The following is a 27,853-nucleotide window of genomic DNA, read 5'->3' on the forward strand; positions in this document are numbered from 1 at the left end:
AAGCAGGCCGTGCTGGAGGGGACCTCCAAGTGGTCCGCAAAGATCACCATCACAGGTCAGCCTGGTCACAACCCTGTCACTGTCACCGCTCTCACCATACATCACACAGATCACTCCAACAGTGCAACCCCACTGTTTGTGCCTAACCACTTGATACCAGATACCGTCTCCCACTAAATACATTATCAATGTCAGGACTCACCATATAATACTTACAATGTGATGTAGATCTCCAATATAGACTGGCAAGACAGGTCACCAATAGCAACACCATGTTCATGTCTCACAAGCCTGCTTCAAAGGTTCACAAACCTGCTTTCTGATATTTAAGTTGATATGCAGATATATTTCTGATATTTTCATATGTAGATAACATATAGTTATTTATTATTGATGATTACCATCCGTTAATACAGAAGATATGGTTTTGGAATGGGATGCAGTGGGCTCTCATAGATCCTCCCTCTGTTCCGGGTGTGGCTCTGCTGTCCTGCTTGAGCCCACTCCCCGACCATGCCATCTCCATGGTTACCAGACCGGGCCCAGCCGAGACTTGACTTATTGCCCAGCTTGCATTTCTGCCAGTATCAATATGTGTGTGTGTGTGAGAGAGAGAGAGACGGCCCTTTGCTTTAATCTATCTTTCAGGGTTTATCGAATTTCTCCTTTTAGAATGTATTTATTGAGCCATTATTTATTTATTATTCATTTGATAAACACAGGGCGTCATTGATTCTGACTTTCACAGCAACTGTGAGATGCTTCAACTTAAATATAAGTTATACATGAATTGAGACATTTGTCATGTCTTCACCCACCGTCTATCTGTCAGATATTTTCTTATTTGCCATATATAAGGTGTTGCATCTACTAGTGGTGCGTGATACTGGTCAAGAGGAAGGCTTGGAAGGAAGAGATTTCAAATACAGGATGCAAAACACAAAACCATGTGTTCCTATAGCCAAGATTTTCTCATTGTCAAGTTTTAGTATCAGTTTGAAAAATCAACCCGGTCAGCTTAACCGTCTGCATCTGTCGAAGGGACTCCAGTTCCCATAATGCCTGCTCAGTGACCAGCTGGGCCTGACTCCGTGGCAGTGACACAAAAGCACTGGACCTGAAGCAACAACCATTTTGCAGTGGTTGTGGTCCAAAATACAACACATGCCTTCTGCCTACCATAATCTATCCATCCATGCTCCTCTCTGCTCACATCTGCCCCTCTCTCTCAACCTCTTTCTCCTCCTCTCTCCTCTCCTTCTCTCTCTCCTCCTCGCTCCTCCTCCTCTCTGCTCCTCTCTCTCCTCCTCTCTCCTCCTCTCTCTCCTACTCTCTCTCCTCATCTCTCTCCTCTTCTCTCCTCCTCTCTCTCATCCTCTCTCTCCTTCTCTCTCTCTCCTCCTCTGTCCTCCTCTCTCCTCCTCTCTCTCATCCTCTCTCCTCCTCTCTCTTCCTCTGTCCTCCTCTCTCTCATCCTCTCTCTCCTTCTCTCTCTCTCCTCCTCTGTCCTCCTCTCTCCTCCTCTCTCTCATCCTCTCTCCTCCTCTCTCTTCCTCTGTCCTCCTCTCTCTCCTTCTCTCTCTCCTCCTTTCTCTCCTCTCTCTTCCTCTCTCCTCCTCTCTCTCCTCCTCTCTCTCCTTCTCTCTCTCCTCTCTCCTTCTCTCTCTCCTCTCTCTCCTCATCTCTCTCCTCTTCTCTCCTCTTCTCTCTCCTCTCTCTCCTCCTCTCTCTCCTCTCTCTCCTCCTCACTTCTCTCCTGCCCTACTTCTCTACCTCTTCCATTTCTCCCTGTTTTGGACGGGGGTAGTTTCATTGTATTTCCCAGCAGCCCGCGGGCCAGAAAGCCCGTATCTTCTCATTTGTCAAAACCCTTCTGCGCCGTGCCCACCAATCCCAGTCAGTGTGTGGCTGTGGGATATATGTTCTCTGAATAATTTAAACTGTCACTTATACATATTTAATGCCCAGTGTCCTTTTTCCTTTTATGGTACTGTGAAATACTACAGCTTCACTCTGGCCTTCCACAATGTCCACAATGTAGTCTAAAGCGTGTTTTCCGGTGTGTTTGTCTGTTGAGTGAGTTTAGTCTCTCAACAATAATGAGCATATTACAGGAGAGATGTTCACTGATTTATGACTCGGGGACATTCCACATGCAGATGGACTGCACTCATCCTGGCTGGCCTGAAAAGCTCTTATATAATGAAGATCTGCCTGGTCTGTCTGTTAATACGTCAACCCCATGTCTCCCCCTTCTCTCCCCCCCCTCTCCCACCTCCCCCTCTCCCCCCCAGTGATGTGTGCCCAGGGCCTTCAGGCCAAGGACAAGACAGGCTCCAGCGATCCTTACGTCACCGTCCAGGTGGGCAAGACCAAACGCAGGACCAAAACCATCTTCGGGAACCTCAACCCTGTCTGGGACGAGAAGTTCTTCTTGTGAGTATCTGTCCTGCCTCCGGTGGACGAGTCGTGCATGGCAGCCTCAACAGAGAGGCTGCTGTGTGTGTGTGTGTGTGTGTGTGTGTGTGTGTGTGTGTGGTCTCCAGTGTTACTGCCTCACACATGGCTTTGGGCCCAAGTCAGAGAGATGTCGTTTTTGTTTACCAGAGTACCTCACAGTGTCATACATCCACAATAGTACCACAGTATTACTTTGTAATGACTGTCTCTGATATTGTGTAAATAGCCTCCAGAACTGTACTGTAGCAAAGCTGCAGACTATCCCATCCCTGAGGAAGGGTGTGTGAGGCGGTCTGCTTGGTTTCAGTTTCCATGACGATCAAGCTTTCGATGGGCAGGATGACCCTCTGTGTGTATGTGTTCAGGTAAATCAGCGAGTCATCCATCTGTCTGATAGCCCTCATGGGCGTGGCCCAACAGGGAACCTGTGGTGAGATTGTATACAAGCTGCTGTTAAATATTCCCGACACACATGCAGATAAACAGAGTGGATTCATTTCCGTGTTAGGCAGGAGATACTGCAGCGAAGGCTGGCTGTGCTTTCTGGGGATTAGAAGACATAATAATACCGCAGAGATCGTTTGTCTTGGGCACACAAATATTCTGATAGCATAATGTAATCTGTGGGTTGAATAATCATTTCCCCATCACAATAATCTGACCTCTTGCAATATAAAGTGCCTTTTACACCTCCAATCCATTACAGTCATTACTATTAAAACCACTTCTGCTGTGCTGACAGTAGAGGCCCCCTAGTGTTTTGGAGGGTGATGTAGAGGATGGAGGGAGAGAGGGAGAGAGGGAGGGAGGGAAACCGCTGCAGAAGGGGAAAAACTAGTGAGAAATGAGGAAGAGAAAGAAGAAAAAAAAAGTAGAGCTTTTTGTTTATTTCCATCCGTTTATTCCAGCCAAAGGTCAATTTAGTTTAGGCAAAGAGAATCTCTGAGGAATCCACTCTGAACATAATATATTTAAAACCAATTTCACTCTTGACAATGCCATGCACTTTTGTGGGTGATCTAGGGAATGGAAACAGAAATGAGTGGAAAGAGAAGAGACAGTTACAGGGAAGAGAGAGGAGAGAGAACGAGGGGAGTGGATTGAGACAAATAGCGTTTTGTTTATTATTCCAATCAAAGGTCACACTCTGAAAAATAGCAGACTGCAACCACACACACACACAAACACACACTCGAAACACATGCACACACTTTTTTTGTATCGCTTGTGTGCTCCCCAGAGTAGTCAGTTTCCAATCCACAGGTTTGCTAGCAGAAGCGTTGGAGCGGAGTGTGTATGATTGTCCTCGCCGTTGGACTCTGCAGACATGACTGCTTCCCGATCTATTCAACAGCTACGTGATATTAGATGTCACTGAGAGAAATATCATTTTTCACCCCCCCCTCTCCCACCACCCCCCCTCTCCCCACACACTCCCCTCCCCTCCCCACCACCCCCCCTGTCCCCACACACTCTCCCCCCCCTCTCCCCCCTCCCCTCTCTCGCCCCTCCCCCTCCCCTCTCTCTCCACACACTCCCCTCTCCCCCCCCTCCCCCCCCTCCCCTCTCTCGCCCCCCCCCCCTCTCTCTCTCTACACACTCCCCTCTCTCCCCCCTCCCCTCTCCCCCTCCCTGTGTCTCCCTGGGTTCCAGCGAGTGCCACAACGCCACCGACCGCATCAAGGTGCGCGTCTGGGACGAGGACGACGACATCAAGTCGCGCGTGAAGCAGCACTTCAAACGGGAGTCGGACGACTTCCTGGGCCAGACCATCATCGAGGTCCGCATGCTGAGCGGAGAGATGGACGTGTGGTACAACCTGGGTACGTCCTCTCTCTCTGCTTTCTCTCTGGTTCCCTCTGGTCGACACACCCAGAACAAGGAGGAACCCTGAACACTGAGGGTGTCCCATCCCTGTGTGGGGAACATCAGCAGGGTTCTAGTCCTGGATATCTTCCAGCAACAGGGTGGTTAATGGGACTCCCACATCGGTATGAATCACCGCCGATCTGAAGAGAAGGCTTTTGTTCTTCTCTCAAGCTTAAAAAATAAATAATAACAGTTTCCTGTGTTACTGACCTCCGCTCTGCCTTTGCAGTTCAGTGGTTTTTAAATGTTTGCCGTGAATGTTTGAACAGCCCTACGCCACTGTGGCTCCCCACTTCACCGACTGCCCTCCACCCGCCACCCTCTCCACATCCTCTCCCAACCAGGCTGCTGCGGGCTTTGTGTTTTTTCGAGGGCTGTTCTGTTTTCCAGAACAACGTTAATGTGCGTTTCACTCCTCCACCTCCTGACCAGCCAGCTTGTTATTGTAATCGAATCGCCTGAGTAAATACATAACCCAGAGTGGATCGACCAGGACTGGACCTGGGTGGCAGAGGAGGGCAGATTGGGGTGACGCAGACGGAACAATGGCCAGCTTTAGCAGCTGTGATGGGTAGTGACTGTTATTAGGTATTTTCCCTGCTTTATATGACAGATGGAGGTGTGTGTGTGTGCGCTTGAGAGATTGTGCATTCTATATGTGTGTGTGTGTGCATGATGTGTGTGTGTGTGTGTGTGTGTGTGTATGTTTGCAGGTGCTGTTTGTGTGTATACACAAGTGTGCCCTCTAGGCTGCAGGACACAGCAGCATACCTTACTTCAGACAGCCTTTACACTTCACAGCTGTCGATTTTGACTTTGCTGCAGGGAGGGAGAGACGGAAAAAGACAGTCTGTTATAAAGAGTCGTGGTCAAGCCAATGATATGCCGTGTCTAGTGTGGACTTGACTAGTATAGTTTGTGATCTTCAAAGGTGAGTTCCGTTGTCACTTTGTGAGGCAGGGGTTGACCAGTGTAGTTGTGAGGCAGGGGTTGACCAGTGTGGTTGTGAGGCAGGGGTTGACCAGTGTGGTTGTGAGGCAGGGGTTGACCAGTGTGGTTGTGAGGCAGGGGTTGACAAGTGTGGTTGTGAGGCAGGGGTTGACCAGTGTGGTTGTGTTCCAGATAAGAGGACTGACAAGTCGGCAGTGTCTGGCGCCATCAGGCTGAAGATCAGCGTGGAGATGAAGGGAGAGGAGAAGGTGGCCCCTCCCCACGGCCAGTACACCTGTCTACACGAGGTACCAACCAAGCAACCGTGCCTGGGTCTCTCCCTGCCTGGGTCTCTCCCTGCCTGGGTGTCTCCCTGCCTGGGTGTCTCCCTGCCTGGGTGTCTCCCTGGCTGTGGCTCAGGTTCTTCATTGGTTCCTCTGTCCTCCTTCCTCCAGAACCTGTTCCACTACCTGACGGAGATGAAGAACAGCGGAGCGGTGAAGATCCCGGAGGTGAAAGGCGACGAGGCGTGGAAGGTCTACTACGACGACGTCTCCCAGGAGATCGTGGACGAGTTCGCCATGAGATACGGGGTGGAGTCCATCTATCAGGCCATGACGTTAGTACCACCCTGATCTATCGCTTCCACCTCATCCATTCATCTCTGTCTCATTTAGCAGAGTGGAGGAGAGCAGAGGAGAGGGCTATGAGGAGAGAGGTGGCGGGAAGGAGGACAGGAGGACAGGAGAGTTGGAGGGGAGAGCGTGAGAGCAGAGGAGAATGGCTGTAGTAAAGATGTCTTCTCAGCAAACTGGGACCTTGTGGGACTTTGCGAAGCTTTGATTGATTGAATGTGTTTCTCCTGCAAAACCTCTTAACCTTCGGCTGCATTGATCCTGCAGTAGGTACACACACACACTAGCACATACACACACACACAAACACAAACACATAAAATACACACATCCAAGTACATAATAAGGAAAGTCATCCTGGGTCACTAGAGGAATACTTTTTACTGCAGGTAGTGATCAAAAGTTGTTTTACGCACATTCTAAATCACTGTTCTGAAACCCAAATAAGTAAGTCTGTCTTTCTGACAGTCGGCCTGTTGTTCTGTGTGTCTGTCTGAGGGCTGTCTTGTCTGTAGGTATGTGAAATCCAGTGACAGTGTGTTGCGTTTGAAAGATAGCAGCCACATGGCAGGTTATTTGAGAGCAGACAGGCATATCAGTAAGTAGCCCTGTTACCACATTAATGCTGCAGGCCGGCCCCTTCGCTTAATCGCAGCCTTTTTTCACAGCGACACTTATTACACTTCAACGGGAATTTATACACGGCACAGCCTTGACTCCGAATCACTGCTGACGTGATGGCTGTGTAGATCACGCAGTGTCTACGTAGAGCCTCTCTCTCTCCTGTCTCTCTCTCTCATTCTCCCTCTTCCCTCTTTCTCTTTACTCCCTGTCTCCCCGCTTCCCCTCCCCGGGCATCCCCTGACCCTCTCTCTCTGTTCTTCTCTTCTTCCCATTTTCCATTCTATTTCTAAAATGTGTGCCTGTGTGTGCCTGTGTGTGTGTGAGAAATAGAGAGAGAGAGCGAGAGACAGTGTGAGAGACAGTTGATGCGTGATCAAACTGGACGTACCGCTGTGGAGCTATGCGCCGCGTATGTACACTCCACCGCATGGCTGAGCGGTTAGGGAATCGGGCTAGTAATCTGAAGGTTATCTGTTCGATTCCCGGCCGTGTCAAATGACGTTGTGTCCTTGGGCAAGGCACTTCACCCTACTTGCCTCGGGGGGAATGTCCCTGTACTTACTGTAAGTCGCTCTGGATAAGAGCGTCTGTTAAATGACTACATGTAAATGCTATTGTAGCGGGGTCCGGGCGACCAGAGGAGGTGAAGGACTCCAGAACACACACACTCCTGAGATGCAGCATCTCGCTCTCAAAGCACCGTGGGAATTCAGCGGAAGCCGTCATGGCTCCCCATCGCTCTTCGCCCCCCCCCCCCCCCACAAGAGTGCTTCTGGGTAATTTGGAGGCTGAAAGCAGAGTAATTAATTAGGCCTCCCAATGAGAGAGAGTGAGTGTGTGTGTGCGTGCGTGCGAGCCTCTGCACTCAGAGAAGGAGCAGTAGGTCTGTAATCTGCAATGAATCATTATTTGCACAGAGCTTTTACCCAACTTCCTCTGTCCCTCACACACCCTGTAGAAAAGGTGACGTCTCGCTACATCTCTCAGCTAACCTCCGCTCACACACACACACACACTCTCTCACTAACACACGCTCACACACACTCTCTCACACACACAGTCCTGAAGGGCTGACGTCAGCGGATGCAGAGAGAGAGAGAGAGACAGAGAGACAGAGAGACAGAGAGAGAGAGACAGAGAGACAGAGAGAGAGAGAGAGAGAGACAGAGAGAGAGAGAGAGGCTGAAGTAGGGTGAGGGCTAGGCAGAGGGGCGGGGTCATCGTCGCTCATGTATGAATACGGCCCCCTGCCTCTGGGTGTTAGCCGAGGGCCGTGCTTATTCCGCAAACATTCTGGGCGTCCAGATGTTTGGTTGCCGTCGGTTACGCAGCCATAGTGGGGCTGTGTGGGGCTGTGTGGAGCTGTGTGGGGCTGTGTGGGGCTGTGTGGAGCTGTGTGGGGCTGTGTGCGGCTGTGTGGAGCTGTGTAGAGCTGTGTGGAGCTGTGTGGAGCTGTGTGGGGCTGTGTGGGGCTGTGTGGAGCTGTGTGGGGCTGTGTGGGGCTGTGTGGAGCTGTGTGGAGCTGTGTGGGGCTGTGTGGGGCTGTTTGGAGCTGTGTGGAGCTGTGCGGAGCTGTGTGGGGCTGTGTGAATCAGCTCTGTGAATGAGACCAGACGACCAGAGCTGCTGGAAAGTAGAAGTGTCGGAATGAGAATCTGTTTCTTCTCCTCGAAAACAGATCTCTTCTCCAACCCGCATGCGTGTCTCAGCCTCGCAAACCAAATTACTGCTAGATAGGCCTGTCGCAGATGGCAAAGAGGGTGTGTGGTATGAGGGTGTGTGTGTGTGTGTGCGAGCGTGCGTGATAAAAGATGTTCCTTAAAATGTGGTAGGGCAGACCCTTGTTTCATGCTCGTCCATTGTGTCGGGAAGACTAATGAAGGAGGTAAAAAAATAACAGACAATGGCTATAAGAGGAGCTTGTAGCTAGGCAACCGTTTAAGCCCGCCACTGAAACAGATCGTTGGGCTTCGTGTTGGAGGCGCTGGGATCTTGATATAGGCGGGGGTTACCGTGGGTACTGTACTACCCTAGGACTACGCCATTCTAGGAGACCTTCCCCCCACACCCTCCACCTCACCTTCTCAATCAGCCTTTGATGTGTTGGGAGACTCGTGCTACACTTAAAAGCGCCCATAAAAGAGCTATTCAGAGCTGCTTGCCTCGCTGTGTTTCATTCAGAAGAACACAATCCCCTCTTCTTCCTTTTGACCTTCAGCCGCGTTCAATTTGACAGCAATCTAATGACGATGCAACAATCGCTACGTGAATGAACAGTGGATTTCATTTGCCCGAGGTACTCCAGAGGTGTAACGATTGCTCTCTCTCTCTTCTCACCATTTCCCTCCCTCCCCCTATCTCTTCCCCGCCTTTCCCAATCTCTCTTTTTTCCACCCTCTCTACCTTCTACCCTGCACCCCACAACCTCTATCTTCTCTCTCTATGACTTTCCCTCTCTTTTTCCCTTATTTCTCTTCATCTCTCTCTCTCCTCCTCTTTCTCTTCATCTCTCCCAGGCATTTCTCCTGTCTGTCCTCTAAGTACATGTGCCCTGGCGTTCCCGCGGTGATGAGTAACCTGCTGGCCAACATCAACGCCTACTTCGCCCACACTACCACCGCCACCACCAACATCTCGGCCTCGGATCGATTTGCTGCCTCGAACTTTGGGGTGAGACCAAGCCGGCTGTTCTCAGGCGGTGTTAGGCAGTAATTGTTCATGTGTTGCAGCTGGGACTGTACATCAAATTGAACATCTCGCCTCTTGTAAATGTTGCAACCAATGCTGGAGCGTTTCGACCGTGCTGTGTGTGTGTGTTTGTAATAAACGTAATACATTGTATTTGATGTTTTCCCCTTTACCAGTAATATTTGTTCTACAGCTACCTTTAATCAATGTATAGCTATTCCTGCTTCACGATTGATTTTTTCTTTGTAAAGATAATTAAGGGTATATTTGCCTTGATTTTTTTCTTCCCTTTTCATGATTTCCCCCTGGCTTAATATGTTTCCACAATATCATTACTGCAAAGATGTGCGCCTCATACTGTAGCGATGCCGACTGCAGGTCTGTTTCCTAAGAGTCTGGCTCAGATACAAATCACCAGGAGTGTGCTGTTAAGATCGTTATGAAGCTTCCACCCACAGCATAATTATATTTCAAGACCCTGTTGAGAGGGGAGGTGGGTGGGGATGGGGGGGGGATGTTTCCCTGTAAAGTTCTGTCGTGTCTGGAGTGATATACCCGAAGGGGGAACTGGAACAGACTGACTGGCGTTGTCTCTATTGCAGAGGGAGAAATTTGTCAAACTCCTGGATCAGCTTCACAACTCACTGAGGATTGACCTCTCCAAGTACCGGGTAAGTGTGTGTGATTGTGTGTGTGTGTGTGCCTTCACGCATGTGTATGTGTCTGTAGGGGAGCACTGGGACGAGCCTGCCTGTTGTCATGTGATGTGGCAGCTCTCTCAAGACCTCACCTGAGGAGCGTAGGAGTGATCTATCAGCTCTGCGCTCTTGGACCGACTGACAACCACAGTCTAGTCCCACACAGCAGCTGTGCGTGACACCTGAGACTGTACGTGCGTGACGGTGGATGTTAGTTTGGCGCAATGGCACACGTGTGTGTGTTTTTGCGTGTATGTGCTCGGATGCATATGTAAGGAGGTGTGTGTGGCGATAATTGTCCAATGGGAATCTTTCACTGTAGGTGTGTGTTTGTTTGTCGAAGGAAGGCAAGTTTATCTTTGCACAACAGGTTGTACAGTAAGGTGGCGGTGCTTTGGTCATGAACACTGTCAGGCGAGTCATTTGAGATGTGCCATCTGCCACTCTTAGGTTGGACAGCTACTGTTCTGAGGGAGATCAAAATCATTACATGCATAATCTCCCAGGACGATCCCTGTACCGGTAATCCTGTTACAGACACACTAGGCCTCCTGTGTGTGTGTGTGTCACACACACACAGCCTCACACTCGCACAACCTCCCAAATACAACCTTTACACATACACAGCCTCCCGCACATACAGCCTACTATAACACACACACAGCCTAGCACACACTGTCTCTTCTGCACTGTACTCTGTAGTCATGGATGGGGCAGAGGAGTGGTGACAGATGCCACACTCACCTTTAACGGGACACGGAAGGTGAGGCTCCTGTGCTCGGTCTCCGGCTCGTCCCAGCCTTTCAGCGGAAAGCAGCGTGAGATGGCAGTGCCACGCCTCTGCTGGTCCAGCCTCCGCTGTCTGCCTGCGTGAGAGGAGCAGGAGAGGGGAGAGGACGAGAGAGAGAGGGACAGGAAAGAGAGAGGAAAGAGAGAGGCCTCTCCTCTCTAGATTGCCTGGCCGTCAGGTGTTGACTCGTTCAGCGGGAGCAGTTAGAGAATATCACTTTGGCTTTGCCTTCCTCCTCTGATCTGCTGTCACACACACACACACGGCACAGGGCTTACACACACACACAGGCGTACACAAGCACACTCGCACACAGACTGACTCACACACACAAAAGCAAACACTCTTGCACGCTCACATACACACACACACGCCCGCGCACACACAGAGGCGGACAGTAATACGAATCAGATCAGTTTCCCTGCTTGCCATATGGATTTCCCAGTAATGATATTCTGAGGTAGATTGAGTTTGCTTTTGTAAAACAGAGGAGTAAAACCCACAGGGAGAGGTGGAGGGCGGCCGGCTGGCATTCTGCATAATGCTGCAGCGGCGTTTTCCACCTTCAACTTTTTACCGGGGATTACAATACGCAGCGACACCCTGTAACAACTGATTTGTCCTGGTGCAGGGGTGTTTTCGACTGCAGGGCCGAGGGCCAGATCCACAGCAGGTTGAGAGGGAGACGGTATTGGATGCTTTGAGACAGGATGAAGGATGTGGGGCTATGAATAGATGTAAGGTACAGATAGTGTCTGTGATGTTGCTCTAGCGTGGACGTCGAGGGATGCAGAAGGCGATGTGCCTTGATGCAGACATCTGGCGGGGGGGCTGAGGGCCGCTGGATGGTCCTGAGAGAGCGGCACCTGGAGGAGACGTCGACGCAGATGTGCACAAACACACGCACATGACCGCAACTGGCTCTTACATGTCGACACGCAATCCAGTGCACTCCCCGTTCATTCTGCCTTTGCCGCGATCTCAGAGAGATTCAATCGGAGAGATTGTGGAGGACATCACCAATAGTGTGACATCAATTTGGGTTGGAGAATGGGAAGTTGCCAACATGAGTATTAAGATCAACATGGTACTGGATATACTCATCATGAACCTTCCCCAGTCATCCACAAGGCTCCTCTTGCTGTGAAACCCTCTGTAACCCTGAGCCGGCCTGTGTCTCATGCCGTGGGATTTGTGTTGACTCGCTTCTCCCCAGAGGCTGTTTCTGCTTGTCTCTCTGTTGGAAAACATTGTTGCCTCCAAATTGCACCCTTTCCCCCCAAAATAAGGGGGTCCTGACAAAGATGCGCTCTTAGGAGAGTGCTAATGTGGAGCCCGTCATTGATAAGACAAGCCCAGGGGCTTCGCGTATCCTCTCCACACGACAACAACGCAACAAACTCAGCCAACAGCAAACACGCTCCGGGCAAAGCTGCTGGTTCAGAAGCATTTTGAGTGCCATTTAGAGGGCATGTTTTTCTTTGATCAAATTGCTTTCCCTGCTAAATCCACTGCTACCTGCCAGCCGGTGTAGTTCTATCGCAGCCACACCTCAGTTTCTGCCTCTCCGGCTCCCCTGGCACAACTGTTAGAAAATCCTCCTGAGATAAAACGGGACATAAAAATCGAGCGTGTATCCAGACGAAATCCCTGTTCTCGAACGCCGCAAAGGCAGTTTAGCACTCTTGACGCCGAGTTCAGATCAGAAGGCCATTGAAAGCTTTGAGCTGATGTCAGCTCTACCCCCCCCTCCCCCGCCCACACTGCTAACACCCCCCCCCCCCAGACCACGGCAGCGTTCCGCGGACCCCCCCCCCCCCCCCCCCCCCTCCAGGGATGAGCCAGGGGCAGGGCAGAGCGCTGCAGCATGGAAAAGATGAGGTACAATAATGCATGGGCCTCCGAGGTCTTCCCTCAGCCCTGTTATGCGGTGTGGCGTCGTGACCATCCTGATGGCTTCATGGCCCTGGAATAGACGTTTCCATCACCAGAGACCTCCCTTGTCCACTAAACGGTTCTACATTTTGTCGTTCAGTTATGATTAGTAGGCTGTGTTCCTTAATCAAGTTTCATGTTTGGCTGACTGACGGCGACGTGTGGCATGCCGTGATTGGCTCCTGATAGCCGCTCTGACACCACTGCTCCTCTCTCCTCGTCTCTGCAGGATAATTTCCCTGCAGGAAACCCTGAGCGTCTCCAGGATCTCAAGTCTACTGTGGACCTCCTGACCAGCATCACCTTCTTCAGGATGAAGGTAGTGTGTGTGGGAGTGTGTGTGTGTGTGTGTGACAGTGTGGGAGTGTGTGTGTGTGAGAGAGTGTGAGAGAGTCTCACACTCTCAGCTCCCATGTCGGCCATTTTCTCCCTTACTAAGTGTGGTGTTTGGTCCTGCATGACAGCCTTGCATGTTTAATATATACCAGTACGACTCCCTTTCCATCTCGGAGCATGCCCACTATTGAAGCATTGGCATATCTGGGAATTTATAGTCTGCCATTCAGATTTCCGTCAATGCTTATCCTGGTCATAAAATGTCCTCACGTTCAATACTCAACATAAACTGAGATTGATCTTTTGAGCCCTTTACTGAGATAAAATCACTCCCATTAAAGTACCAACACCAGCTGTGCTTTAAAATGTGTCTTTCTCAACGCCCTTGGAAAAAATATAGACATTGATTAGGTTTATATGCATGCTAATGAAAATGATGCCTGCTGTTACACATTGTTTTTTTGATTGGTACTGTATACTGCATCGCCTGCTACAATGTGCGGGCAGAGTAGATTGCTGTGAAAATGAGTGTAGGATGTGTATTGTGATTGTGTCTGCCTGTGCGTGTGTGTGTCTGCCTGTGTGTGTGTGTGTGTCTGCCTGTGTGTGTGTGTGTGTTCTCCAGTGGGCAGGCTATGTGCTTAGTTTTCTCCTGCGATGTTAAAAATCTCCGCTCCGTGTTGATGGGAGTGGATGTAGGAGATGGGAGCGCTGAGGCGCGGCTAAGATGGCAGCTGTGAGAGAAGGAATAAAAACTGTCACTTTGTGTTACCGACGCTTTCACTCTCGTCCAGCCCATGCATACATACATTACATGTAGTCATTTTTGGCATACAGACATTCTGTATATGAGGTGTGTGGAGCACACGGCCACAGCACAGCTCTGTGGGAAGCACTTCTGTCCCCACCGCCCAACACACGAGCTTGCACGGTCATGTCTTCTACACACACACACACACACACACACAACACACACACACATTGTCATGTCTTCTACACACACACACACACACATTGTCATGTCTTCTACACACACACACATTGTCATGTCTTCTACACACACACACACACACACACACACACACAGTCATGTGTTCTACACACACACACACACATTAAACACAGTTCCTTCGAGCAAGATTTTCAAGCGCAGGTAATGTTGATTTTTATGAAAACCCTGTGTTCATATCTGACGTTCCGAATGTAGTTGTTCACTGTGTGTGTGTGTGTGTGTGTGTGTGTGTGTGTTTCAGGTGCAGGAGCTTCAGAGCCCGCCCAGAGCTAGCATGGTGGTGAAGGACTGTGTACGAGCCTGTCTGGATTCCACTTACAAATACATATTTGACAACTGCCACGAGTTGTACAACCAGCTCCTGGACCAGGTACAACAGCCCTGGGCTCCCCAGCCCTTCCTCCATCACCCTGTCCAGTCACACCTGGCAGACTAATATGGTCGCTTAGCCTAAAAAGTAAACACAGACATTTGGTTTTCACCGTAACGTAAACCTTCTCAGTGAGAAGGGGCCTCAACACCGCAGGATATAATTCTCCTCTTGGGCAGTAATGCAGTGCAATAAGTTGCAGAAGTTGAATAATAAGCTTCCATTGTTTAAACAGCCTAAGGGGTTGTTACCAATTACCAGAACGGAGAGATGGATCCTCTCCCTAATTACATCTGTGTCTGCAGCCATGGCAGTACGACCGACCTCTTTATCAACAGTCAGTCACACACGACGGAGGGAATGACATGGCCTCCTCTGGAGCTAACCTGGCTCTGGCTAATCATTAGACAGAAATACCCTCCGTAATGGAGGTAGCCTCCGACATGGTGGCTCTATCACATTACCACCGCTGTCACTGCAAGCCGGCGGTGGCGAATGGCTGTGGTGACAGCCGCGTCGTTGATGGCGGTACAGTACAGTCGCTGGAAGAGTGGTCACAATCGGAGGCTGCTTACGTAACTCTGTCACAAAGCACTCAGCCTCACGGAGGGAGAGGGGGGAGGGGGGGGGCAGATTAAACAGCGCCTCAGAGCCTGGCAGGAAGGCGAGGATTTAAAAAGAGAGCAGAAGAGAGGGAAAAAAAAGAAGGAAACCGAGTTAAGGGAAAAACTGGAAAGAGAGGGAGCGGAAGGGATGAGGATGAGGGCGTGGGCTGCTCCTCTGCATTCTTTGCCGGCCTTGTTGACTGGGAGGGACTGAAGGAGGCCACGTGCTGAACAGATACATGCTCCTTTCCCCCCCAACACACAGGGACAAACATGCCTGCACTATATCACATATGTGGGCGCATGTGTACACACACACACACACTTACTCTTTTCAGCCAGTAGCCCTTAATACGAGATAACCGTCTTCTGATATGAACTAAATTGACTGTTGAAGTGTGCGTGTGGGACTGTGAAGGCATTGCGTTAGTACGCAAGTGTGCCCCCTCATGCCGGCTCGTTCATACGAGCACTTCTCAAACGCAGCCACTTGGGTGACGTGGGCACGGGCTCTTCAAACCAACCAGATCTTCTGCTCGGTGAAATCCCTGTTGGCAGAGGACAAGGAATTTAAATTGATCCAGTAAAAGTGTCTTGCTTGTTTTTCCTTATGAGATACATGGAGGTTGGATGCCCATGGGGCCCGCTCCCCTCCGCTCTCATCTCTTCTTGTTTGAAGAGGATTCCGTTTGTTTTCCCGGACATTTATCCACACCTATTTGCCCATAATGTGTAAACACGTAGCCCTCTGTTACGATTGGCTCGAATTAGCGAGCGTTTGTGTGGCGATGCCGCCGTCATTTTCAGTTGTCGAGCTCTAGGGAAACAAACACAATGTTCCAGTCTTCGGTATGGAGAGACGGGGTCGGCACAGAGAGGATTGGTGAAGTGCTGTTGGTTTGCTGCTTAATTTCCCATAGAAAAGAGCTGAGTTGCGCAGTCGTTATAGCTACGTGACCGTATGGCCACGAAGGCAACATGTTCTGTTCCTGGAGAGAAAATGATGAATAGCTGAACTAATGGTCATACTAGATAGTCGCTCCCAAGAGACTGGCTTAGCAGCGGTACATATGCTGCTGATAGTTTCCCTGAGCGACACATGATGAACAGCTTTCCTAATGCTGAGTTAGATGGCTGAGCGGTTAGGGAATCGGGCTAGTAATCTGAAGGTCGCCGGTTCGATTCCCGGCTGTGCTAAAAGTAACGTTGTTTCCTTGGGCAAGGCACTTCACCCTACTTGCCTCGGGGGGAATGTCCCTGTATTTTCTGTAAGTCGCTCTGGATAAGAGCGTCTGATAAATTACTAATATTAATGCTAGTTACACCCGCATAGTCAATAATGAGAATAGTTAGCCTTATGCTACTGCGAGTTTCTCCGTCCTGCCAGGGACAGTACGGCCGAAACTGTTTGACAGCTCTGTGTCCAGAATACAGGTAGGAGTCCTTGGGTTATTTGTTGACTGAAGAAGACACTGGGCTAGTTAATCATCTTTTACAACGTGTACATCTGTAAGGAGAATATAGATGAGCAGGGGGAGCGCCGCTGTAGTCTAGTCCTTGTGTCCTTTCTAATGGCAAAGACACGACCTTCAGTGCCCTTCTCAGACACACACACACACACGCTTATAGAGGGTAATATTTCACGTTGCAGATCCACCACCTGCAGTGGCATTTTGGCATTTGTTTCATTATTCATATCTGCAATTAAGCTGCCCTCTTCAACCCTGGCCTCAGCTCTAGCCCCTGCCTCAGCCCCTGCCTCAGCCCCTGCCTCAACCCCTGCCTGAGGCCTAGCCTCAGCCCCTGCCTCAGCCCCAGACCACATCGTCCTGTCAGACCTGCAGGTAGACTCTGGGACTGTACCACACTGCGGCAGCAACACAGTGATAAGATGTCTTCCGCCGTCCAAATACAATCTCATGCTGTTGATGTTGTCAAGCCGGATCCACTCAGTCACGCTAATGCCGAACCTAAAAATGTAGCTCTGGTTTGTGCCTTCTGCCTCGCATCATCACTTCATTTGCATGGCACCCAGTCGTCCTAACTCGGGGTATTGTGTGCAAATCCAGCTCGTGAAAAAATGTGTTGTTTTCCCACTCAGACAACATTATTAGAGTGTTAAGTCAGTATTGAGGATAAATTGCCTCATGTTGTATTTCAACTCCCCCCCTCTCCGTCCTCTCCAAGCTTGACTGAAGTCATTACGCTGAAGGTTGTTAAATAATTCAACTCGTATTATTCAAGACCCGATAGGGACATGCTTCATTTTTTACACAATTTTCTATTAATCAAACCCACATTTCATTTCAACCAGAAATGCACACACGCTATCTAGAGACTTTCTGTACAGAAGATTCTCAGATGGGACGGTGTCTAGTGTGTGTGTGTGTGTGTGTGTTTACACCGGGGGTGTGCTTGTGTTTGAAAGTAAACAGTATGTATGTATGTGTGAGTGTGTGTGTGTGTGAGGTAGAAAGTGTGTGTGTGTGACCTGCCTGTCCCAGCTCTCTCTCATTAGTCCTCTCTGGGGTACCTGCCTGTGCCCGTGCCAGCAGGGTGGAAGGCAGGGATGTTTACAGGACTGTAGCTCCAGACCAGAGGAGCCTGCTCCCACTCAGAATGGGCTTGGGTGGGGAGGGGAACAGATGGCGGAGAGAATAATGAAAGATTCGCAATCCCCCCTTCCAGTCTGGGACGAGGAAGTGAGTTCCCAGTGTCATCGCCAGGGGACCACGTGGCTGGAGAAACGTCCAGAATGTCTGACTTTCAAAGGGTTTCCTGTGCAGCCAGACACTTGGGGGGTGGGGGGGGGGGGAGGGACTGGAAGAGTGGATGGACGTTTCTAGATGGGAGGGGGGTGGGGTTCATCTGGGTTCTCCTAGCTAGGTTTAACTCTGGTTAAGATGTCGTGCTATGTTCTGAATAAAAGATGTGATGCAGCCTTGCCATGCAAAGTCTCTCCCTTTAACGTCTACCTTGGGTCTTTTGCCTGTCTCTATTATTCAGTTTCACCACACACTGTGGGCACTGTCGACCATAAACCTTAATCTCGGTTTCTCCCTCTCTCTCATCCCCATCTGTTTCCATCCCTCTCCATCCCTCTCTGTCCTTTTTTACCAACCCCTCCCTGTCTTTCTCCCTCTCTCTCCCCCCCTCTGCCTCTCCCTCTCTCTCTCCCCCTCTCTGCCTCTCTCTCTCTCCCTCTCTCTCTGTCTCTATCCCTCTCTCTCCTTCTCTCTCTCTATCTCTCCCCCTCTCCTCTCTTTCTCTGTATCCCTCCTGCTCGCTCGCTCGCTCCCTCCCTCTCTCTCTCTCTCTCTCTCTCTCTCTCTCTCTCTCTCTCTCCCTCTCTCTAGGCTCGCCAGCAGGTCATCCCTCGTGAGGAGCAGGGTCCGTCCATAAAGAACCTGGACTTCTGGCCTAAACTCATAACTCTCATGGTGTCCGTCATCGATGAGGACCGGACAGCGTACACTCCTGTCATAAACCAGTACGTACCCCAAACCACCACGGCACAACATCAAACCTGCCCACCAGCTGGTGGTTAGAGTCAGCAGGAAGAGAGACAGGCATCAGGCTGGGAAGACACGCAGGCCCGGCAGTAAGAGAGGCCTGGCAGTAAGACAGGCCAGTAAGACAGGGAGTGAGACAAACTAGGGAGTGAGATATACTAGGGAGTGAGACATACTTGAGAGTGAGACATGCATGGGAGTGAGACATACTCGAGAGTGAGACAGACCTGGGAGTGAGACATACTCGAGAGTGAGACAGACCGGGAGTGAGACAGACTCAGGATTGAGACACACCCGAGAGTGAGGCAGGCCCGGGAGTGAGACATGCTAGGGAGTGAGACAGGCTAGGGAGTGGGGCAGACTAGGGAGTGAGACATACTAGGGAGTGAGACAGACCCGGGAGTGAGACACGTCCGGGAGTGAGACAGGCTCGGGAGTGAGACTGTTTGCAGGAGATAGGTGAGGAGTGTGTGTGCGCGGTGGAGAGGAGTTTGTGTGTGTAGTATAGGATGGATGCATGAAGACGTGTGAACAGAAGGAGGGATGAGAAGCTAAATGATTGAAGGAAGGAGGGTGTGGAGAATAGACGAGGTGTTTTTGTCCTGTAGAGAATAGCTTTGGCTCAGAGTAGAATGGAAGGAGAGACAACAGAAAGAGGGAGACAGAGAGAGAGAGAGAGAGAGAGAGAGAGAGAGAGAGAGAGAGAGAGAGAGAGAGAGAGAGAGAGAGAGAGAGAGAGAGAGAGAGAGAGAGAGAGAGAGGAGAGAGAGAGAGAGAGAGAGAGAGAGGCTATCAAATGTTATCAGTACCCAAATACATCACATGACCTAGACAAAATGGAGGAGAGTGCTCTCAGGGGAGGGGAAAGGAGGAATCTTTCTCCCTCTCTTCTCCTCTTCCTTCTTGCCCCTCCTACTTTTTTCTCTTCTCTCTCCCTCGCCCTCTCGTTCCCCCTCTCTCCCCTGCCTCCTTGCTCTAACTGATTTATGATGCTTATTAAGGAGCTGTTTATGCCTTGAGCCTTCCCTTCCCCACCATCTACCGATAGATCTGCAATATTCATGTTCTGGTCTCTCACATTCCAACGGCCACGCCCAGAGTGATGGCAGCTCGCCGCTTGAAGGCTTGAACGTTTGGATGGAGAGCACAGAAGAGACGATCCCACGCAGACGAGCGATGGCGTGTGTAGCCGCAGGGAGTCTGTGGACCCTCACGCTGGTGTTTGTTGCGCCTCCCTGCCGTGAACACACAGTCCCTGTGCTCTCCAAGCTGTGCTCTCACAGTCCCTGTGCTCTCCAAGCTGTGCTCTCACAGTCCCTGTGCTCTCCAAGCTGTGCTCTCACAGTCCCTGTGCTCTCTTAGCCGTGCTCTCACAGTCCCTGTGCTCTCCAAGCTGTGCTCTCACAGTCCCTGTGCTCTCCAAGCTGTGCTCCAGTTTCCCCTCCTCCAAATATGCGTTTTTCTCGTTTAGCCCTCGCAGGTGTCAGATCCAGTTATCACGCCCCGTACAGGAGCCTTCCTTACCCGGAATTCCCAATGTGGGAGGAAGGAGAGAGGTATGAATAGTGGAGGGGAAAGGGAAAGACAGAGGGAGAGAGAAAGAAAGAGAGTGCGAGAAAGAGAGAGAGCAGAGAGAGAGAGAGAGAGCTTCTTTTGTTGGAAGGTGTTTGTTCTGCTCATAGCCCCGGGGAGAAGAAGAAGGCTCCTCTTAGTCTTGTTCTGTCTGTGCCTGGGGTGGAGGGAGGGTGGAAAGAAGTCAAGGATGTGTGTTTGTGCGCGTGCGTGTGTGTTTGCGTGCGTGTGTGTGCGCGTGCGTACGTGTGTGCTACAGGAAGCTTCATGTTGGAGGGATGATTCCTTCTGTAGGTTTGCTCCACAAACATGTTTCTGCTACGACCCGGTGATCCTTGAAGTGAAAGTAAACCTTTGAAAATGACCTTATTTGAGCGCAGGGCTGATCATCTATAAATGTCCTCCCATCACTGTCTGAAGGCATGGATAATTACCTCATTGACTTCTCCCATTCAAGGTTTGACTGAAAATCCATTGGAATAACAGAATAACAATTCACTTGCCAAATGAGTGCCTGCCTTCTTTCTCTATCTCTCTTTCTGCTACATCTTTTTCTGTTATATCTCTTTTTCTGCATATATTTCTCCCACTCTCTCCCTCCCACCCATCTCTCTTTCTGCAGAAAGATCTTTCTCTCCCTCTCACCCCTCTCTCTTTCTACAGAAAGATCTTTCTCTCCCTCTTCTCTAGATGAAACATGTTCTAAAATGGGATTATTCCATGATTGGATTAGTAGATTGGCAGCTCCATCCCATCACACATCTGTTTAAATCCCCCTGCCGAGGAGCATGCAGTCTGGGCCCATCAGGATGGCCACTCATCCATGTTATTATGTGGAAATGAGTTTGATTGGAATCCCATTTCAATTCTTCCAGGTTTCCTCAGGAGCTGAACATGGGCAAGATCAGCGCAGAAATCACATGGAGCCTGTTTGCCCTGGACATGAAGTATGCTATGGAAGGTCAGTAATGGTATCGATCCAGAGCCCACCAGGGATGTGGTCTGTCTGTCTGTGTGTGTGTGTGTGAGTGTGTGTGGTTTGTGTGTGTAATAGAGAGAGAGAATGAAAGAGGCAGACTGAGTGTGGAGTGGAGAGACTGAAAGAGATGTGTGGTGGTCGGGGGGTCGGGGGGGGGACTGTGTTTTCAATGTGTTTGCAAATTTGTCTTCTTTAATTGGTTTAGAGTTGCTGTGGTCCGTCAGCCTGCCTATTGAGACTACTGTAACATGTTGTCTCTGCATTGATCCGCTTAGACTCAACACAACCTGCTGTTGTTGTTGTTGATCGAGATAGCCCATTGATTAACGCCAGAATCAACTTGGAGTGAGACACACTGATTTACTGTCTGTGTGTGTGTGTGTCTGTGTACGCATGTGCACTGTTCTGTATTTATTCACTTGCTGACATGCACAGCCTACTTGTGCATTTGAACATTTGTAATTTGAGTCATTCTAAATTGGTTCAAATTGGGGTCAGAAAATTGCTATGTGCATCTGTCTATTTAAAACCTCCCACACGACACAACTATCATGCATCCCCACCATTCAACCTGCCTCCTAGTTCCCTGGCTCACACCCATCTCTTAAAGCATGGATTTTACAAGCCCCTTTGCCGTGAATGAAGAGAGTTTGGCTATGAATCAGCCAGTTAAAAGCAGTTGTCTTCACTGATGCAGTTACAACCTGCTAGGAGGCACTCCACAGAGGCAGCAGGTGGTCTGGAGGGTTGCTGGTTCAGATCCTGTGGCAGGTGGGAACGGAGGGTCCCCGAGGGGGGGGGTTGCGGAGACCGAGGTGAGGGGGGACTGGGCTTCGGGGTGAACCCTTCCGGTAAAAAAAGAAAAAGGGGCTTCTTGGAGATTTATCCTGATCTCCGTGGCGAGCGCTTGTCACTCCCGCTAAGCCGGCTGAGTTGCTATGGAAACCAGGTGCCGAGACAGCGATAAGACATGCATCTCACATCCTCCTCGCAGATCCCCCACACACGTCTCCGCTGTGGGGTGGCCTTTGGAATTTGTTGATAACACGTGTTGGATTGTGCAATGTGGTTTGGGAGGGAAAGGAGGGACAGGGGAACCAAACCAAAAATACAAAATATGCAGGAAAAGCCACACAGCACACAGGCTCTGTCACTGCTGTGGGTGTTTAGGCTGTGAAGAGACCCCTACTCTCCGCTGATGCCACAGGACAGCTTTATCTCTGTGTCAAACCCAGCTAAGGGAGGGATTCATGTTCGTGTGTGTGGATCTGAGTCACAGATACACAAGCTTCTCTATTTGTATAATTGTGTTAACTTGTTTACATATGCGGGGCTTAGCGTGTTGTTGTGTGTGGATGAGTCATGTGACCACCTGGGGTGGTTTCGGCTGCTGTCCTAGTGTGTTTAAATGGTGTGTGTACGTGTGTGTGTATGTGTGTGTGCGTGTGTGTGTGTACGCGTGTGTCTGTGTACGTGTGTACGTGTGTACGTGTGTGTACGCATGTAAGTGTGTGTGTGTGTACGTGTCTGCCTGTGGCTCCGCGGGGTCCGTAAGCTGCACGGGGGACAGGGATGAGCAATGCCCCCCTGTCACTAGTCCACGCCTCCTCACCTCCCGAAGCCTCGCCACCTCATCAGTGACATCATCAGAGTGTGACCACAGAGCCTCTGGCCCACACCATACAGCAGCAGGACTGCAGTGGCTCTCAGGAACAGTCTGTACCGCATGGATGTTGCTCATTCCTTGTGTTCCTGGGGAATGTTCTTAGATGGGTCTGATAGAGACAAGCTGGGAGGCTCTTAGGCAAGGTTAAGGAGTGGGGAAATATTATGTACGGAAATCTAAATGTCACGCATAGAAAGGAACGAGATATGATGAAGTAAATATACTTTGACAAGTGTTAAAAATGGTGTGAATTCATGCATTTGAAAGTAGTCCTGCATTTGTCTGGATTGCAGAGATCAACATTCAGTTGATTTGTATTCGATGACAACATCCAGACAATGTATTTATCATTACCAGATTTGCATCGTCTTCAGTGGCAAATGGCACAATCCAATGTACTTTGATATGTATGAAAATATCTTTATATCTACGAGACAAATGATCTGTAATGATATTAGTGTACTAACTCAATAGACCTCCATGTTGTGTGTGTGTGTCTAGGTATGTGTCTGACGTGACGTCAGCAGCCAGCAGATGCCAGCCTGCTGGCTGGCAGGGACAGAACCCAGCGGTGGCCCTGGGTGTGACAGCAGGTACAGGACAGCTGCCTCTGTCCCTGGTCTGAGACTTACCTGGTGCTGCTAAAGCAGGATGCAGAACTGCCACAGCTATCACTGACGGCCCGACCTAGCCTCAGCACCAGTCAGAGCCGCCGCAGTGTGACTGTGTGTGTGTGTCAGTGAAGGCTGGCAGCTCGGAGCGTGTGTAAGGTTTGAGTGAATGGGAACAGTGAGGTGGAAAGGAGTGTGGTCCCTGACCCTGTTCAGGCCGCTGCCTCTCTTTCACCTCCAAGCGGACGGAAGTAACTCGGAGTGACCTGTTTACGTAAGAGGCCACGGGAGGAGGGAGGGGAGCGACGTGCTCGGAGACGCCCTCAGAGCCTAATTGAGGCGCCACATCTTGCTGTAGTGTGTGTGTGTGTGCGTGTGTGTTCAGCTTAATGATGTCTTTGATGCATCTTCGAGATGCTGCTCTGCGGCCTTCGGGGCCAGGACTGGAAAAGAAATGGATGCTGCTAATTTTAGAGGCTCAGTGAGTGAGTGTGTGTGTGTGTGTGTGTATGTGTGTGTGTGTGTGTGTGTGTGTGTGTGTGTGTGTGAAAAGGAACAAGAGAGAGAGATATTTAGGAAATGGAAAGTCTGTTTTAATGTGCACGTGTGTAGTGTGTTAATTAGTGTTTAAATATGCATGTGTTTTCCAAGTGGTTATGTTTCAGTTTGAAGGAGAGAAAGTGTGAAAGAGTGTGCAAACGACAGAGAGAGAGAAAGAGAGGCAGACATTAAATTAGGGAGAGAGAGAGAAAGAGAGGCATACATTAAATTAGGGAGAGAGAGAGAGAAAGAGAGGCAGACATTAGGGAGAGGGAGAGAAAGAGAGGTATAAAAGCCCTCATGTGACTGAATGAGTCAAGGGTTTCACTGTAATGCTGTGTGGGTCCGACTAGTAAACACAGTAGACCAATGATTAGGCCTTGCAGTTTAATACCAGCTGCCCCAGTCCAAGCAGCAATGAACATGGCCTGCTGAGCGTGTCATTAGAGACAGCGCCCCCACATCCCATAAAAACATCTTCAGCCTATCGGTATGCTGTCCTGTGTGGATTGGTTTAATTGAATCTCAATGTGTGCAGCTCAGCAATCAGCGATGGTTTCACAGGCACAGGAGCGACACTCTTTACGAACTCCTGGAATGGATTAGGTCTGGGTGCCGTCTTGCAGTCTGGTTTTTATAAGGTAGTCTGTCTTTCAGCTATTACTCTCAGTTCACTACTCTCAGTTCACTACTCAGTGTCGAAAGGAATTACATTTGCATATAGTTGCTCTATGGTCCAGTAGCTACGTTATGTCCAGTCTGTTACATTATTGTGCACTCTGTACTGTGGTATAGTACTGTAAATAAATATAGGATTACAAATGTTGATCGCTTTTTCAGCTTGTATGAGAAAGAAAGTGACTGCGGCGGGCTTTTTTCATGTTAGAGCAATAGCCCCTCCAAATGTCTGTGCACGTCCCCGGTGAGGAGGCTCTGTGGCGGAGCTGCGTGAGGAGGCTTTGTGGTGGAGCTGCATGAACAGGCTCTGTGGTGGAGCTGCGTGAGGAAGCTCTGTGGTGGACCTGCATGAGCAGGCTCTGTGGTGGAGCTGCGTCAGGAGGCTGTATGTAAAACTGCGACAGGTGTCTTTGTGAAAGAATGACAGTTCCACCCTGCCTTCTCTCTGGCGGCGCTCACTCACTCCCCCTCATGGAAAGATAGAGGAAGAAACCGGTGTGAGAAACACAGTGGAAAATTCCGTCAGCTCACAATCCACTACTTTTAAATCAATGAGGCAGAGGGTCCCCAATGAGGTGCCTCTCTCCCTGTTGGTCCAACATGATGACTTCCTCACCAGGGCCCCTTAGTCTGCGCTTCCCTCAGGGAAGCAGGCACACTGTTTACCACCTACAGGGAACACACACACACTCGCATTCACGCTCATGTGCTCGCCTCGCACACACACGACCGCATTCACACACACACACACACACACTGTAGCCTAAATACCTCAGACGAGCATAGCACAGCACAAGGACGTCTCAAGTGACTAGTTTTGCCAGAACAACATCTAGGTTCATCATGGGAAATCCCACAGTTGATGAGTAATCTCATTTTTCAGTATCATCTCATAATGATCTAATTTTACAGTAACATTAGTGTCCCTGATGAAACAGGTGTTAAAACACTTGCTGCTCCATGGAGAATGGAGTATGTGAATCCGTGCCTCTACTGGATGTTTTCAGTCAGAATACTGGATGTTTTCAGTCAGAATCCGTGCCTCTACTGGATGTTTTCAGTCAGAATCCGTGCCTCTACTGGATGTTTTCAGTCAGAATACTGGATGTTTTCAGTCAGAATCCGTGCCTCTACTGGATGTTTTCAGTCAGAATACTGGATGTTTTCAGTCAGAATTGTGAACACGCCGGTGTTCGAAGCAAAGAGGATGTTCCGGGGCTGGATGAAGCTGTTGGAACAGGTGGAGGGCCTGTCTCTGGGAGCCGCCCCTGCAGAGTAAGCCTGGCTTCCTCCTCAGGATCCAAGCCAGGCTTACTCTGCACACCACCCCCACCCCCTCCCCACACCACCACCCTCCTCCTCTCCCTGCCAGCTCCTACCCTCTGCCTCTCCATCTCCTAAGATGGCTGGGTATTAGAGCAGCGACAGAGAATGATAGCGCAGGATTCCCCCGGCTCGCGGAAACAATGTCGTCCCGAAACAATGGCTTCCTGACAGCCGTTGAATCAGTCCTCGACTAGGATGTGTCTCTGTTCTCTGGAGGCCCCCCGCTGGGCCGGTGCTATTGATTCAAGACATGAAAGGAGATAAGTGTGTGTGTGTGTGTGTGCATTTGTGTGCAGGAACTGTGCTCCTTGCTCTCTGTTTATGGTGCATAGACCTAGCTGGCCGCACATCAAATAAAACACCTGCTGACCTCACGCTTTTTTATCTCCCTACTGACCTGCAGCTGTGTCCACTAAGTGTGTGTGTGTTTTGGGTGTTGGCATTTGTGTGTGTGACGGCCTTATGTGTTTGCTTTTTATTTCCTGCGTGGGCGGACGGGGCTTAGGGCAGTCCCTTGTCAGGTTGGCCAGCTGTGTGTGTGATTGTGTGTGTTTGTGATCGTGTGCGTGTGTTCTTGTGAGTGTATTCTGCCTGCAGTGCCCACAGAGTTATTGAAGTGGCACCGTCACAGCAGATCACCCTCTGCCCTCATACGAGAGCTGTAAGACGACTAGAGGTATTCTGTACTGTGATATGGAGGGCCGCAGCACACACACACACACACACAAGAACAGCCAAAGATAGCAAAGGTGTTTGAGAGATCGCCGAGAGAGAGAGAGAGAGAGAGAGAGAGAGAGAGAGAGAGAGAGAGAGAGAGAGAGAGAGAGAGAGAGAGAGAGAGAGAGAGAGAGAGAGAGAGAGAGAGAGAGAGAGAGAGAGAGAGAGAGAGAGAGAGAGAGAGAGAGAGAGAGAGAGAGTATTATTTTAAATTGTCTCTCTTTCATCCCAGCTTAGTTTGACTGGAAGGAAATGTGTTCCTTTGACAACTGTAACACAACTACCGGATATCAGCTCTTTCACTAATCTACTGGAAGTTTCATATAGAATTACAGGGTATTGTGCATTTGAAAATATGACTTCCAGCATAGGTAAACACATGATGTAAAGGGTTGTTTCAGGGCTAGGAAGGGAGACAGCAGGGAAGGTATTCAGGTATTTAACAAACAATAACCTTCCAGGTACTTATCTGCAGGACATGCAGACCCGCAGGGATGGATTTAAACCTGGCTTTTATGTTCGAGTGTGTGTACAGAATATGTTTCTACCGTGTGTGTGTGTGTAGTGCAAACACAATTGTGTCGCAGCGCTCTGCTCCTCTTACATTTTCAGTGACATTCCATTTTTCCTCCTCCTCTGTGCTCTTCCACAGATGGGTTTGTGTTATCGCTCCTTTATTCCACACCGCTCCTGCCTTCTCTCCCTCCCTGCCGTATCTCGGTTCCTCTGTTCCATATCACCATTTGTATCTGTTCTCTACCAAGCTGCTCTCCTATTGGTGGATACGGTGATCCAGAAAGGGATGATTCACTTCTGTGATGGGGGAAAAAAGAAGAAAAAAAAAAGATGCTTTTGTTTTTTTTTGTTTTTTTTTTCTCATATCCCTTTTGGGGTTGTCTATGTTTGGTGCTACCATATTGCATTCATGCGCGAAGACAACTGTAAATGAAACTTGTCCAAGCAGGCCCACAAGTCAGTCGTGCCCTTCTCTCTACCACCTACGGGTGAGAGAGTGAACGAGAGAGACGAGGTGTTGTTTCTCGGCTGCATAACTTCCCAGGTTTCCGTGGCGTCCAGGGCAGCCTCGCTGCTCGTGGGACGCAGGCTCTGGTGACAGACCCTCCTCCGCTCTCTCTTTCAGAGCACGAAAAGCACCGTCTATGCAAGAGCACCGAGTACATGAACCTCCACTTCAAAGTCAAATGGTTCCACAACGAGTATGTCCGTGATCTGCCTGCGTTTAAGGAGACGCCACCTGAATATTCTTTGTAAGTTCATGCCTACACACACACACACACAC

The 27,853-nt window shown here is 49.9% G+C and overlaps 1 protein-coding gene across 1 annotated transcript in view; it reads left to right on the forward strand.

The window, feature by feature from the left end:
• The window catches only part of LOC134028286 (protein unc-13 homolog C), a 67,263-nt gene that overhangs the window by 16,976 nt on the left and 22,434 nt on the right, over positions 1 to 27,853 (forward strand). Inside the window, exons 7-18 of the mRNA XM_062471758.1 lie at positions 4 to 55; positions 2,295 to 2,436; positions 4,114 to 4,283; positions 5,452 to 5,567; positions 5,715 to 5,878; positions 9,035 to 9,188; positions 9,809 to 9,877; positions 12,859 to 12,948; positions 14,219 to 14,347; positions 18,309 to 18,442; positions 20,912 to 20,997; positions 27,695 to 27,821. Of these exons, the coding sequence (XP_062327742.1) occupies positions 4 to 55; positions 2,295 to 2,436; positions 4,114 to 4,283; positions 5,452 to 5,567; positions 5,715 to 5,878; positions 9,035 to 9,188; positions 9,809 to 9,877; positions 12,859 to 12,948; positions 14,219 to 14,347; positions 18,309 to 18,442; positions 20,912 to 20,997; positions 27,695 to 27,821 (1,433 nt within the window). The remainder of the gene's footprint in view (positions 1 to 3; positions 56 to 2,294; positions 2,437 to 4,113; positions 4,284 to 5,451; positions 5,568 to 5,714; positions 5,879 to 9,034; positions 9,189 to 9,808; positions 9,878 to 12,858; positions 12,949 to 14,218; positions 14,348 to 18,308; positions 18,443 to 20,911; positions 20,998 to 27,694; positions 27,822 to 27,853) is intronic.

This window comes from Osmerus eperlanus, chromosome 10 (genome assembly GCF_963692335.1).
Source record: "Osmerus eperlanus chromosome 10, fOsmEpe2.1, whole genome shotgun sequence".
Lineage (NCBI taxonomy): Eukaryota > Metazoa > Chordata > Actinopteri > Osmeriformes > Osmeridae > Osmerus > Osmerus eperlanus.